General features: G+C 46.5%; 1 protein-coding gene across 3 annotated transcripts in view; it reads right to left on the bottom strand.

Annotated features, from left to right (window-relative positions):
* Positions 1-15,062, bottom strand: part of LOC142590225 (BAI1-associated protein 3-like) — a 517,523-nt gene that overhangs the window by 41,472 nt on the left and 460,989 nt on the right. For 2 of the 3 annotated variants that reach the window (XM_075702153.1, XM_075702154.1), the window contains exons 17-19: positions 4,581-4,678; positions 1,085-1,136; positions 34-203 (exon numbers count right to left, since the gene is read on the bottom strand). In XM_075702153.1, coding sequence (XP_075558268.1) covers positions 34-203; positions 1,085-1,136; positions 4,581-4,678 — 320 coding nt within the window. Of the gene's footprint in view, positions 1-33; positions 204-794; positions 831-1,084; positions 1,137-4,580; positions 4,679-15,062 lie in introns of all 3 variants that reach the window. The other variant, XM_075702152.1, reaches the window with a different exon arrangement.

Below are 15,062 nucleotides of genomic sequence, written 5' to 3'. Positions count from 1 at the left end.
ACCTCTAAACGTTTCCCGCAAGATTATACTCACTCGTGCGGGATGTGTTCACGAAAGCGCACGAACTCCTGCAGGGCCATGTACAGCTCAAACAGGGCAGCACCCATGGAGATGTGCTCCTGCGACAGCTCTTGCGCCGCCGAGTCAATGGCATTCACCTGGCCGCAAACTTCCTGCACCTTGGCTGGAAGCTCTGCGCCAGCCTGTGCAAAAGGGTGGGGAGCAGGTCGCGAGAAAAAAAAAAAGTAAGTTCTCTGTGCACTGGCAACGTACGGTCATTGCACCGGGTTAACCCGATCATCGTGAGGTAAGTTTACAGCAGTTTTATTCCCTTCCACTTATTAATCACTACACAAACCTACTTCTACTGATGTAACGCCATTCGCTTCATGGGTAACCTGACTGGGTAACCTGACATTTAAGGAAATATGAATGCCTAAAGTGGGCGCTAACTGAGAAGTAGAACCTGCGTCTCAAGTTGTCAGATGCTAGCAGGAATATCTACATCTGAGCCAACCAGGACGCTAGCAGATGGAGATCAATTGGAGATGGAGATGGAGATTAATTGCACAAGGTGCAATTAATCGAGCGAGTCCAAGCCCTAGAGCCGTGAGTAAAGAGAATCAGTTCCACGGAATTGAGCAGCGTGTAGGAAGTTCGATGCAAAAAAGAACAACAACTGAACGAATAAAAATAATAAAAAAGTTCGCCCACGTTCAGGTTTTCTGTGGAACTGATTCACTAAAAAGAATGTTCCGGGGAAGGAAGCTTTGAAAAAAAAAACGGTGACCTACCTCCGGACACAGCTTCCTGGCGACACGCTCTCGCAGCTATCGCAGCGTGCGGGTAAAAGAGAGAGGGTGGTGAACACAGAAGCAAAGTTTGACCAGTGGCAAAAAGAAAAGTGTTCTTTAACTCCCGGGCACAGTTCTGGGGCTAAGAACATCACTTCTCCCACAAATAACGCTGCCAGCAAAGCCGTTCTCAAGCAGCCTAAGGGACAGATTGATGACGGACGTGCCAGCCATGCACACACCTCGCCCCCGCTTAAGAAAACCCAAAGAGGCTAAGTGCAAGCACGTACCAATTTCTCCAGCTGCTTGTACACGACTCCCGTGTAGGTGACACCCACGTACCTGAAAAAAAGAAATGTTATCGAATTTGTGGTTTTGGACAGTATTATTCCAAATTGCAAAGCACGCTGGGGGATCGGCAGCTGTGACACTAGCAAGACGTATCTGAGCAAAATGTGATATAAAATAAACTCCGCGCGAGTCCGAGTTCGAAGAACAATAAGCTCTGTAGCTTCAACCAGCCTTTCTGATAAGGATAGCAATGCGAGAGGAAACAAGTTATTTAAGAAACAGATACCGATCGACACAATACACCGCCGCTTAGCATAGCATAGTAAGGAATAGTATTCATCTTTAAGGATACTCACAAATCATTACGTACTAACTGGTGGTTGCATAAGCATTTGGCAACAATACCAATCTTCAAACAAGTAGGCCATATCAAGTCCTATTGGCCTGAGTCATTAAAAGGCATTACAGGAATGACAAAAGGGGAGGAGGAAACAGAAGAGTGCAGTAGGCAGGGTTCTTAACCATAAAACCTTCCGATTGGCTGCATTATATGGGGAGAAGGAAAACAAAAGGGAATAAACCATTCGGCAGAGACACTTAGGACTGCCTACATGTGGAAATGCGAAAGCAGGATATCGTTGGTAGACTTCTCAACGTCACGGACGCGGTAATTTTGTACGCTCATGACGTGGCGCCACCCTGTCCCCATTGGCTGCGCCGTCATGTGCCCCATGACGCACGCACTAGGCCACACGTTTAGTCAGTCATAATCGTGAGGGGATGTCCTCCAACAGACTTTAAAGAAGGACTTTAAAATCAACGCTCATGCTTTGCGATAGCTGCTGCCGACCTCTGATCATAATGCACCTTTCGACATGCTTCTTTTTATTTTCATGGGAATTGCACAATGCACAGTTTGTGGAAAATGCGTGCGATGGACCGCAACGCCGAACCGGTTCTACCTACAAGGGTGCATTTCATCCAGATGACTGTGCACTTAAAACATGTTTACTACAGGATGTTTACTATTCAACCAGACTGGTACCGCATTCTGGTGAGGTGCCTATCCCTACCACCCTTGTAAAGTGCAACTCACGTTTCCGCTCAACGCATGAACGCTGCCTTTTCTGCGTGTGGCTGTCATTGCGCCCACCACTGTACGACAGCGCACAACTGGTGACTGTTTTATCGGGTTGCATGCTACTGTAATGAATACCATGAAAGAAAAAAAAAAACAGAGCCGCCGCAGCGTAGGGGTAGCGTGGTCGTCTCGTATACCCCGGTTGCCCGGGCTCGATTCCTGCCCAGGCCAAAATTCGGCAAGATTTCCTCTTCAAAGCCATTAATTTACTTCGTTTACAGGAATCTCCCTGAGCAATTGGACGTCACATGGAGCATTTTGTACGTGTTTTTACTCTCTGCGCCGTCGGCTATTTTTGGTACCACCTTTCAGTCACGCCGACGATGACGGATTTTCGCTCAATGGGCCATATAATCATCGCGCATTAAAACAAAGTTAGACAGCGAGGCAACAAACACTCGGTAAATGCGTGCGAGCGCGCCCGCAGCCCCACGCAATGAAAAAAAAATTTCGCACAGGCCTGTCGTTCCTGAACGAGCACAAGGGTGCGCTAATTTACTGCTCTGAGGGCTGAGGAGCGATGGGGGCGGTTTTTCATGTATAGTGCTTCGACGAACAGCGGTCCTTCGTCCACCAGGTGCCATGCGTCGCAGAACGACTGCCCTTGAAGATCAAATCAAGGACGCTGCCCGTAGCACAATAAATGATCGGCGTCGTCCTTGCAACCGCACACATCGCATAGCAAGATTGGCAGCTGCTTAGAGGAGGCCTTGTTATTAAGGTGTTTTCGTTACGTTGATGATTACCTGATTTTCTGCATTAGGGACGAATTTTATTCCGCTGCTATCTCAGTATGTGAGCAAGTTAAACTTAATAGAGGAGTATTAGAGTTTACCAAGGAATTTCCTCAGAGACGCGTAATAGTTTCTAGACGTTTCCTTGGTCTTCGAACAAAACCATGTGTATTGGCAGTAGTCCCCTAGATCTTCGAAGCCATGGTTAAACTTTCAAAACAAGCACTCCAAAGTAGTAAAAAACGGACTTGCCATGTCGTGCCTGAAGTCTTCCATAACCACATCACGCATGCACAAAATGAGCGCCAGTTTTAATGCACAGGTTCGGCGCCTTTTAGAAGCAGGGTATCCTAGCGTAGCAGTGGCCACTGTGGCTGAACGCCTAAAGAAGTTCATTTCAAGGGGGACGGACGTGATTACAAAAGGCAGTAATAGCAGGACAAATGTAGTTGCTATTCCTTACATTCATTCAGTATCGCACACGCTTAAAAAAGTTGCAAGTATGTATGGTGTTAATGTTGTTTTCACTGCTCCCTATAAGCTAGGCAAGATATGCGCACTACCGTGCAGAGAAACAAGGAGCAGTTGAAATGCAGAAAAAGAACAGATATTTGTCAAGTAAAACACATCAAGAACAACAATTTTACTGAATGTCGTATGAGTGCGGTGTATAAAGTTTTCTTTAGCTGTGGCCATTTTTATGCAGGGAAAACGGGGTCGTGTATCAATCAGAGCCTAATGGAACATAAAAGATCGTTAACCGGCGCGTCGCCTTCTAATCTTTCCTTACATTGACAAGACTGCCAAGATTGTAACTGCACGCCTTAGTTAGATGAATGCGCTATATTTTACAGGCATAAGAATGAAGATACGCCTCTTATGGTCGAGGAATGCCATATGAATAATGGTGGAAGTGCGTGCGTGAGTCAACCTTCGATTACCTTATATAAGGAAGAGATGAAATGCATTAACAGTTCTCTCTCACGTAGACCGGAACGTGTACTTGATTGTCATGTGGTGATACCATTCCAGAGCATGCGCAGATGAGTTTTCTGTCTTCTTCATTCGCCTCAGTGCTTAATTCAGTTGATAGTCGGCGTTCATGCTGTTCACTTGTCTTCCCTTGCGCCCAGGTCTGCACGCCTTTACCCCTTCTTTGCATTATGAATCCTTATCAACTAGCTCCGCTTTTCTGTCGTTCTAAGCCCGCATAGTAGCACTGTCTGTCAATCCAATTAACATTGTGCGAGACTTCACGAAGGCAACTCCTAACGGCGAACGACACAGACGCGATGCCTCACGTCGGTGAAGTTTAGGTGGAGTTCAGTGTTGCGGCGAAGTTGTTTGGTTTTCGTAGTCTGGTGCACCTTAAGAAATAAGCTGAAACGGTTCCTAACACAGCAAGAAACAGGCACATTCGTGACACCACAAGTTGCTGCCGGTAAACGATTATTTCTTCTCGCAATGCGTCAGAGAATGACCTGCCTACTACTAAGGAGTGCGTGGCACATCAATGTATTCTAAGCCATCGGAATGTAGCAAATTACACAATCGAACAATTCGATTGTCTAGGATCACAGAGCACGGTAATCATAAGTTGAGGAAGCATCGAAATCTTACGTCTCAAACACTGGGTTGTAGTACTTGATGCCCTTGTGCAGGTCAGCGTTGAGGGCGTTGGTAAGTTCAGTTAGGCTGGCGAGTACTGTCTGCTCCGTCTGAAAAGTGAGATGTGCGAGATCAAACAGCGGTGACAGCAGTGCGTCAAAAAAATTACGACATCAATTTATCTGCTGGTGCTGTGCACACTATAGTTCAAGCGTTTGTGAATTATAGACGTCCTGATTATGATTGTATTTACATACGCGTCATTCTCAAACTAAATTAGCACAGCCTACAAAAGTACTCTCAGCATTTCTTTTTGAAATGTCACTGAAATTTACATCGCTGTCCTACACACTTTCAATTATTTGTGAGGTCTCGGGCGTAGAGTCTCTGATGCGGCTTACTTTGCGACCGCACTCACATCTGCATTGCGAAAGCGTTCAACAGAATGTATTTATCTTGCCCCTGCTTTTACGCTACAATAATTATGCAGCAGTACGCGCTACGTTCACAGACATGCTCTTCGCGGTCACTCGATCAAAACGCCCAAGTTTCGCGTTTTGGTCAAGAAGCCATGTTGCTTTAAAGGCCCCCTGCGGAACCATGTCCACTAAATGAGCGTTGCTGACGTCACACCATGTCATCTGGCTGGAAAGCTATCATTGAAGATGTCGTGGTTTTTGACACGTGTGTATTCTGTAACGGCACCGTATCATCTCGATGTTGTCCTTGGCAGCATTTTGACGTCGGTGTTCTCACTTTGTGCTTACCGAAAGTAAATACCCAGGCACTTAAAGTGATAATTCTGCTCAGTGGCAGAAAAAAAAATTGTCGGAAGAAGCGAGGCAAACGCACAGGACAGTTGCTCACTATGTAATCCTCAGCTGCTAAATGAGCGTCTGTCCGGTCCACCTAGCCTCTCTTTTCACGACAATTTCTTTTCCACACGGCACGCAGATAAAAATGAAAAACTAGGTAGCCAATTTGTCTATAGTCCTAAACTTAGACTGACATTGTAAGTTGCCATTCAATGAAGCCCATACCCAGGAATTCTGGACAAGCGTTTGGTTTCATTTTTCGCCACCACGTGGCGTATCCACCTTAATGATTTGAAATTCGCGCCGTGACGTATGCCATGACGCACAACAAAAGAAAACATAATAAAAAGAAGCGCACCCTGAGACTGTTGCTTCACCTCGGTACTTGAAAACGAGCGCGCTCAAGTATCGGCCTTATCTGCTACTTGCCCGACTGGCAATGAATCGACGATTTTGTTAGACACCTTGCCAGACAGCTCGTTGGCATTCCGTGTGAGATGTCTGGCCGAGATAATGGCTCCCGCAAAGCTTCCCTTTGGTTTCCTTCGTTGTATTTTCCTATTATTTGTACACCACTGCAGCCGTGGGCTTCCATATAGTCAGCTTTGTGTTTCGTGGGTTTCCGGTAGAACCGGTATGATTGAATAAGAGGAAGCTTTAGCTAGGGCCTATCTTCGATGCCGGCCGCTCAAATACATGTAAAAGGCATGATTTTGTGCGAAAACAGCTCAATGACCTGAATGAGAATTGTTGCATTTAAGAGAGAACGTGTAGCATTTAAGAGAGAACGTTAAATCAGTGATTGCAGCAGAAATAATTTTGATTTAGGCCATATAGAAGTATTGACAAGACGTCGGAAATCAGTAAATCTGAAAAAAGAATAGAAGTACGAAGTTTACAAATCCGCTTGTTAGCATCAAAAACTGGTATCACATCTCTATATTGGAGCAGCTCAATCGGGCAAGTTTGACGTATGAATTTATGATGTATGTGAGGTTGTTACAATGCTTGTCAAGGTTTTGCGAATGCCACATTCAGGAATTAGTGGTGTACTTAAGGGTGGCATATGTTATATCATTTTCGTCCGCAATAAATGAAATATTAGGTGCAGCTTAGAGAATTGCGACATTATTTTTTGTTGGTGAGGTGCGGGGTTGTATACTTCAGGTAGCGTTTCTTTAAATTTCGCATATTTTCAGAATTTAAAAAAGTGGAAGTTAAATAAAAATTCGTGGTTTCTGCAATCTCATTTTAACGGTCTCTTGTGAGTTCAACATAACTAATTAATTTCGGTGCAGTGATTGTGAGAAGAAACCATTGTTCATTTCCCATGTAGGAGCTAAAGCTTCCGGTTAGGTTCGATTTAGAATATTATTGCTGAAAGAAGAAGCAAGACGGGTAGCGTATTTACAGTATGGGGGCCGCAATTCGATGGGGGTGAAAATGCGAAAACACCCTTGTACTTAGATTTTGGTGTACGTTGAAGAATCCCAGGTGGTCGAAATTTTCCTGAGTCCTCCACTATGGCGTGCCTCATAATCAGATGGTGGTTTTGGCAGGTAAAGCTCCATAATTTAATTTTTTGTAAGTTACAGAATCAGGAGTAATTTACAGTAATTGGCAAAGACAATTACTGCAGTCTAGTTTCTGAAGCATTGTCTTCTTCAGTCCCAAGCTCCTGCTCATCTTCCTCAGCGTTGTGCAGAACTGTGTAACGTATTTCCACCTGGCATGGAAGCGCCATTCCGCTGACTTTTATGCTGAAACGGACTAGTAGCGTTTTAGGCAGCCGACAAGTACGGCGTCATGGGATGCCTGGATGGAGCGAGTAGTAGGTGCGGTCGGAGAGATCTCATAGGTTACGTCGCTTACCTGACAAAGGACCCGGTAAGGCCGGAATAGCGGGACATTAGTTTTTTCGAGCGGTCGAAGCGGCGGCTGGGAGATCGCCGAAGGACAAGATCCCTGGGAACATAATCGGCGTCCGGTGACTAATGTCACAAATGCTTTTCTGCGTTTTCTAAGAAGCACAAAGGCGACGGTGAGCAACTAGGCATGTTTCTTGGGCTCGAGCAATTACATGGCGGGTATACTGAAACACGGGCTCTTGAGTAGTAGGCAGTATTGTAAAAAGGCAATACTGGATCTCGGCCGTACAAGGAATAAAATGGCGAGTAACCTATAGTGTCGTAGCGTGATTAATTGTAGGCGAATGTGACAAAAGTGAGAGCAATATCTGAATCAAGATGGTTTTCAGAAACACACATGGAGAGCTTGTCCGTTATTGATCGAATAAGCCGCCCCCTAAGATCGTTCGTCTGAGGGTGGGATGCTGTACGAAGTTTATGTTTGGTAGAACAGGAGCGGAGCAAGTAGACCACAACTGTAGAGAGGAAGGAGCGACCCCTGTCGGTAAGAAGTTGACGAGAAGCGCCGTGGTGAACATGATGTTGTGCAAGAGGAAGTAGGCTACGTCTGTTGGAAGGGCTCTGGTGAACCCGAACCAAGTTGTAGAATCAGTTGCGACGGCAGTCCATTTGTTGCATCAGCAAGATGTGGGGAAAGGGGCCAACAGTCGTACACCAACGCGATAAAAGGGTTCGGTAGGATTGCCAAGAGGTAGGAGTAAACCATCAGTGAGAACAGATCGCTTCTTCTGTAGTTGACGCAACTCACAAGAAGCGACGTAGCGGCGGGCCGATCGGTACAGACCAGGCCGTAAGAATCGTTGCCGGACACGGTCGTACGTACTGATTCCCCGAAGTGACGAAAAGTTGGTAGATCGTACAGCTTGGACAGAAGGATCAACAAGAGAAGGATCACATGATCTAGATGTGAGCTTGTACATGATGCCACGTATACCGGATCTCAGCACTCTTCGGTAGCGAGGTCAGCGAAGCACATAGCGAAAATGCAGAAGCAGAAGCATAGCACACAGGAACATCAGGAGCATCGTCTAGGTGGTAGTATTAGCAGTTGGCATGTTGGTGTAAACTCGCACAAGCAACCGTGTACGAGTATTCCTGTAGGCGTAGCGCCCAGTGGCCTAGGTGACCGGTAGGGTCTTTGAGGGACGAAAGCCAGCAGAGCGCATGGTGGTCTTTCGTGAATGTAAAGGGCCGACCATACAGGTAAGGGTGAGATTTTGCCACTGCCTAGAGAAGTGCAAAGCACTCACGTTCAGTAATGAACTAATTGCACTCATCTGGAGAAAGCAGACAGCTGGCGCAGGCAATGACGTGGTCGTGGCGTCGTTGACGTTCGCAAAAACAGGCACCGATTCCATGACCACTGGCATCAGTGCGGACTCCTGTTGGAGCAGTCTGGTCGGAGTGCGCAAGAAGGAATGGAAATGTTAAGAGAGAGATAAACTCCGAGTAGGCAGTTGCTTGTTCAGGACCCCAAGAAAATGAAACGTCTGCCTTCACAAGAGCAGAGGGCGGGTGACCTCCGCAAAATTGTACATGCGGCGGCGGAAGTACGAGCACAGGCCCACGAAGCTCCGGATATATTTAGCACATTTGGCACGGGAAGCATCCGTACGGCACGAACTTTGCCCGGGTCTGGGCGCGCAACAGATGAATCAACAAGATAACCGAGAATAGTAATTTGACTGCGTCCGAAGTGGCATTTAGAAGAATGAATTTGAAGGCCAGCATTGAGAAAAGCAGAAATAATGTGCGAGAGGCACCCCAGGTACGTGGCGAATGCAGGAGCAAAAATCAAGGCGTCATCTAAGTAACAAATACAGATGGACCACTTGAGCTCATGAAAGAGTGTGTCCATCATGCGTTAAAAAATAGCTGGAGCATCACATAAGCTGAAAGGCATGACTTTGAAATGATATAAGCCATCAGGTGTTATAAACGCGATGTTCTCTCAATCTATGTTGTCAACAGCAATCTGCCAGTATCCGGAACAAAGATGGATGGAAGAAAAGTACTTTGCACCGTGGAGGCAGTTGGAGGCGTCATCAACGGCTGGTAGAGGATAAACGCCTTTCTTGGTGATTTTGTTGAGGCGCTGGTAATCCACGCAGAAGCGCCAGCTGGCGTCCTTCCTTTTAACTAGAACGACATTGGACGCCCAAGGACTGAATGACAGTTCCACGACTTCTCGAGATCATGTTCCTGACCTCCGTTTGAATTGTTTGTCGTTTGTGCAAGGACCATGACATGGTCGCTTGTGAATAGGGTGTGCGTCACCGGTATCAATACAGTGGGTCGTGAGAGAGGTCTGTCCTAACGGGCGACCCAAGTAAAGGATGTCGCTGGTCGGCGTGGTGAGGCGAAAGTTCGGGAGCAACCATGTTTGTTAGGTGAGGAAAGACAGCCGGCAAAGAAGACGTCAACAGGAGAAGGCGTAATATCAGAAGTCAAAGTTGAAAATTGCGAAACTTTAGTGAACCGTCTACGAAGCTGGTCGCTCATCGCAGAGATGCACGCGCCTGCATCTAGCAGAGCAGTGAAGGGACACCATCTACGTACACATCAAGTAAATCCGTATCCGTCGGCAAGGTCAGTAGAGCAATTGCAGTCGGGATCGTTCTAGCAGCGTCACTCCAAGGAGCTGCACCCTTCAGTTTCCCGTAGAGCGCCGGTACATGGGCGAAGGAGAACTGCAAACAGGGAGTGAGTGAGACAGAGGTCGTCGTGGTGAAGGTGAACGACTCTGCCGTGTAGATGAGGACGCCTTAGTAGAGTTCGATGGCTCTATGGAATGTTCCTGTACTATACGAGTACCTGGTGACCGGTGGTAAGGTTGGAACGCAGATTGATATTGGGATGACGTCCAGGTATTGCGGTAGTGAGGGGAAATGTGGCTGCAGCGCCTCGGCAGTTGCAACAAATCGGCCGATCTATGGAATCTATGGCTCTATGGTTCTCTATGATATATATATCCATATATATATACCATATAGATGTTCGCTATTCGCTGGATTGCGAAAAGGTCGAGAGGGGCACTGCCGTCACGAATGAGGGACCGTAGGAAAGGCATAGGTGTCCGATCGGTTGATGGAACAGACAGTTTGAATTCCAAGGTTACTCGACTGGTCGCGACGACAGACTGCACAAGGGAAATCGTCCATCGAGAACATTACCGACTGTGACAATATTATCACTTTCTGAAAGCGAAACCGACGCAAAAAGGAAAAAAAATATTAGAAGCCATTCCACTCTGTGAAGATGGATGACCAGCTAAGCTCTAGCACATCACACAGGATTACACAAGCGGTCTTGTATTTAATTTCACCACTCTGGAAACGCTGCCAGTCGAAATTACAACACGAGAAGGGCACCCCATTCCGAGGGTGAACTCCATCAAAATTTTAGGACTTCTAATCAACGCCAAAGGCTGTAATGCAGAAGCTTTAAACAAGCTGAGCGCGCAGGCGAAAAACATACCAAGACTCATAACTAGAATCGCAAGCAAAAGGGGGGGACTCAAGGAGGACAACCTACTCAGGGTCTTCCAAGCTTTCTTTATCAGTCACATTACTTACACGGCACCGTACCTCAAGTGGAGCAAAATTGAAAAGAACAAACTCGACACACTCATCAGGTCCGGCGTCAAAAGAATACTCGGTATTCCACAATCCGCTAGCACATTAAAACTACTTGAACTTGGAATTCACAATACCACAGACGAATTAATTGAAGCACAGTTTATTGCACAGATCTCCAGGCTTTCGTCAACTAAGCCGGGAATCAAAATTCTTGATGAAGCTGGTCAACTCCCTATGCAGGCTCCGCTCAACAGACACCCCCTGTCTCAATTAGCCCGTGAAGGTATAAAGGTCGAGCCCGTGCCGAGGAACATCCACCCAATATATAACGAAGGTCGCAGAAGAGCGCGGGCTAGAGCCATCCTTCGACGAATAGATCCTTACGGGGCAGATGCATTCTTCGTTGACGCCGCCAAATACGGCAGCGAAGACAGGTTTGCAATCACGGTCGTCGACGCGCGCGGAACGCTTATCAGCGCCGCATCAATCTACGCCAAACACGCGAACGAGGCGGAGGAAACCGCGATAGCCTTGGCTCTTCAAGCCGCAAAAGGCCCGGCGTCCATTTTCTCTGACTCGCGCACGGCGGTCAGGGCTTTCTCGTCCGCTCTAGTTTGTAAACACGCAGCCAACATCGTTATCGTATTAATACGCGAGAAGAAACTGCAGGTCATATCAACATAGCATGGTTCCCGGCACACATGGACGATGCAACTAACCGAGCGGGTTGCAACCCTAACGAGCGGGCCAACTGCCTGGCGCGTGAATTCACGAACCGCGCCAGATCTAGCAGTCCGGCTCTCCCGCAGGATTGCCCCTTCAAAGATAAACTTACAACCTTTCACGAAATTACGTCACATTACAGACAAAGCAGGAGAAAATTCCCTCCCCCCAGTCCGAAACTGAACAGGGCTCAGGCTGTTACTTTCAGGCTTTTACAGACGAGATCGTACCTCACCCCGACAGCGCTTAGTTGGATAGACCCGAACTTTCCGCAATCGTGCTCCAAATGCGGTCACGCGTGCTGCTCCTTCGACCACATGCTCTGGCTGTGCCCGTACAACGCGGGCTCCGACTTTCATAACGAGTCCAAGTGGGATGCCTTGCTGAAGAGCTCGGATTTCACAAGCCAACTACAGGCCGTCCAGAGGGCCCGCGACGTCGCGGAGAGTCACCATCTCCCTGTCCCGTAGTGGGTGGAGCCACCAACTTGATCGGGGAGCCTTCGGGTGCCCCCTAATCAAGTTCCTCAGGACACTCTAATAAAGTTCTTGTCACTGTCACCACTTGGTAATGGTAGTGACGATAGCCTTACTGTGATTACTGTGATATATACGGGTTGGTCCGGTTACAACCTTAGACAGATGTCTTGGCCAAAGTAGAATCTATGCACGACCATTGTTGGTTAATTGAGTTACTTCGAGTGGTGTAGCACTCCAAACCAAATTCTTCATGCACAAACTCAGTGAACCATTTATTTTCTGGTTTTCAAATGCCCACATTGAAGTCTTCAATGATGATCACAAAGGTAGTGTCATCGCAGCTAACCAATGCAAAGTGCGTGGTAATGAACTTCTCAGTACCACACTTAGGTGTGCCTGAATATACATATATAGACAGTGGATATCATAATTTCGTCTTTCGTTTGTACGGCAGACACTGCACTCCACAGTCGGTGCCTCTCTCCTCTTACGAGTCATGTTGTATGGTTGTACATACATTTCCGCCTATGCATATGCGGCAATGCCTTCTGCGCGTGAGACCATGTGCGGTTCACAAATGATTCCAGCATGCCCATCGACGGGAAACAATGCATCTTTATTATTATTATTATTATTATTATTATTATTAGTAGTAGTAGTAGTAGTAGTAGTAGTAGTAGTAGTAGTAGTAGTAGTAGTAGTAGTAGTGGTAGTAGTATTGGCGGAGCACTTGAAGCCTGCTTCACCTCCGCCGCGTGACAGCCCGATACTTCGCAACCTCCAGGATCGGCCAAAATTCTTGCTCCCTGACACGACAAATGCATTTCGGGGCAGAGGTACACAGCTTCGCTGTGAAAGCGCCTGTACAGTCAGTATTGCCACCCTGTATTTTGTCTCGATGGCACCATCACCATCGGCACGGTCCCGCTAGGAGCTACTAGCGGTTCGCGTTCGTTATCTTCCTTGCGTCTTGACGGCGATGACGCGCTAAATCTGCACTATCATTGCGTCGTGCACCCCTACTTCGCCCAAGCCAGCTTTCGGCGGCACACGTTCGCTTTTGTATTGACATCAAAGGTTTAAACTGCTTGATTTAGAAAAAAAAAAACAAAACAAATGTACATCAAAAGTGCACTGTCCGCAGGGAACGTACTCACGGAGTGATGCTATTGATCACATTATCACAAAAGGCTGGGCTCTGTCAGGTCGCCCTTAAAGACGGTCTTTTTCAGCGTCAGTTATGCTTTCAGAGTTTATCTGTAAAGGATTTGTAGAATAGAAGCATGTTTATTAATTATTCGCTCAGCTAGGTAGTCTCGCGGACTGGCTCCAAGCTACACATGTCCGTTACCCACCTAAGATCAATTATTGACAATTTAATTATCGTACCTTCGTTTATTACGAAAACAACTGCTCAGCTTACTCCGTATGTAGAGGCTACCAATTTCAACACTGGAATGATAGCAATAATGTCAGCAAGATTTACATTGCTCTATTAAAATTTGGCACCGTTAAAAAGTAACTGCCTGGATATTCATGGTGCAGTACGCTTCTGTTAAAGCAGGTGCAAATGCTCCAACGGGTTTTCTTGTCGCAATTCAAGTTCATCAACTTAAGCACATGCGCTCAACAGTACACTTCTGCTTTTACTACGGACTCTCCTACGTTATACAAGAAGCACCTCAGCGCTACGGTATATCACACAAGGTGTGCGAGAACATTGTGCGCGCTCCCGATTACACAAATGAGCTTGGTGACATCAGGCTCGGTTTCCTGGCGTCATTAAGAATAAGAACAGCTGCCTGGCGGAAATCAATGCAAAATTATTATGGTGCATTGTATCAAATACAGTAGCGCGCACGTGTGTGTTAGAACAAAAAGTACTGAAGTATTGGAATGAGTGCTTTGCGGAATATATTTTAGCTGGCTATTGTTAACACATAAAGAAAAAAATACCACTATTTTTTTTCTAGAAATATTGCTGATATACGTATGCAGTCAATGGAAACATGAGTTCCGACCTAGTGCCCGTGGTGGAAGCAGCCCCAAACCGCACGGCTACATTGGCAGACGAAATATTGGTTGATTAGGGTGAAAGTCTAAAGTGGCTCGTTGCAATGGCTCATACCGGAAAGAACGACACAATCAGGAATGACTCATACCCTCGTAAGCAAGCAAATATGCAATGGCTGAATATGAATGAAGAAACAAGAGGAAAAAAGAACGAAGGAAAGAAAGAAGGAACAAAAGAACGAAAGAGAAAACAAACAAAGACAGAAAGAAAGAAAGAAGGAAAGAAAGGAAGAAACGAAGAAAAAAAGAGAGAAATCTTATTTTGTTGTAGCGCGAGCTGAACAAGGTCAACAGAAAGGCACATCTGACACACACAACGCTAACTTTCAACAACAGATTTATTTCCCATTCTCGTCGCAATATATACACCCTCGAAACGTCATGCAGCCCGTGTGTTGTCCTTGTTCAGCTTGCGCTACAACAAAATAAAATAAGCCGTACCAACAAGCCGCTATAGCGATCCTCATCGACAGAGAGAAAGTAAAAAAAAAATCATGAGCCAATCCACTCCGTGAAGGTGGTTGACCAGCGAAGCTGTTTGGCACAGGAGACCGAGGTGACATAATTTTGAACAAAAGGAACAAACTCACTTATTGTCCTAATGGGTCATCATTATTTCCCTCGCAACTGCAGTCACATTCTTTGATAATGTCAAATAGATGCACGTACGCCGCTGGGTTGTCGGTTGGGCCGGATCAGTGTGGCATCGCAAGGGATATATCTGCAACACGGAACGCCTAACCGCTCCCTTTTCGGTACCCACACATACGCAATGAAATCACCGATGACAACAGAGGCAGTGTCATCGCAGCTAATTCACGCAAAGTGAGTAGCCATGAACCTTACGGGACTATGAGTCGTTACATTTTTTATTGCTTACTGGGGTATGAACCATTGC

The sequence above is a fragment of the Dermacentor variabilis genome, chromosome 8 (assembly GCF_050947875.1).
Source record: "Dermacentor variabilis isolate Ectoservices chromosome 8, ASM5094787v1, whole genome shotgun sequence".
Lineage (NCBI taxonomy): Eukaryota > Metazoa > Arthropoda > Arachnida > Ixodida > Ixodidae > Dermacentor > Dermacentor variabilis.
The sequence above is the reverse complement of the archived record's forward strand: the minus strand, read 5'-3'. Positions and strand labels throughout refer to the sequence as shown.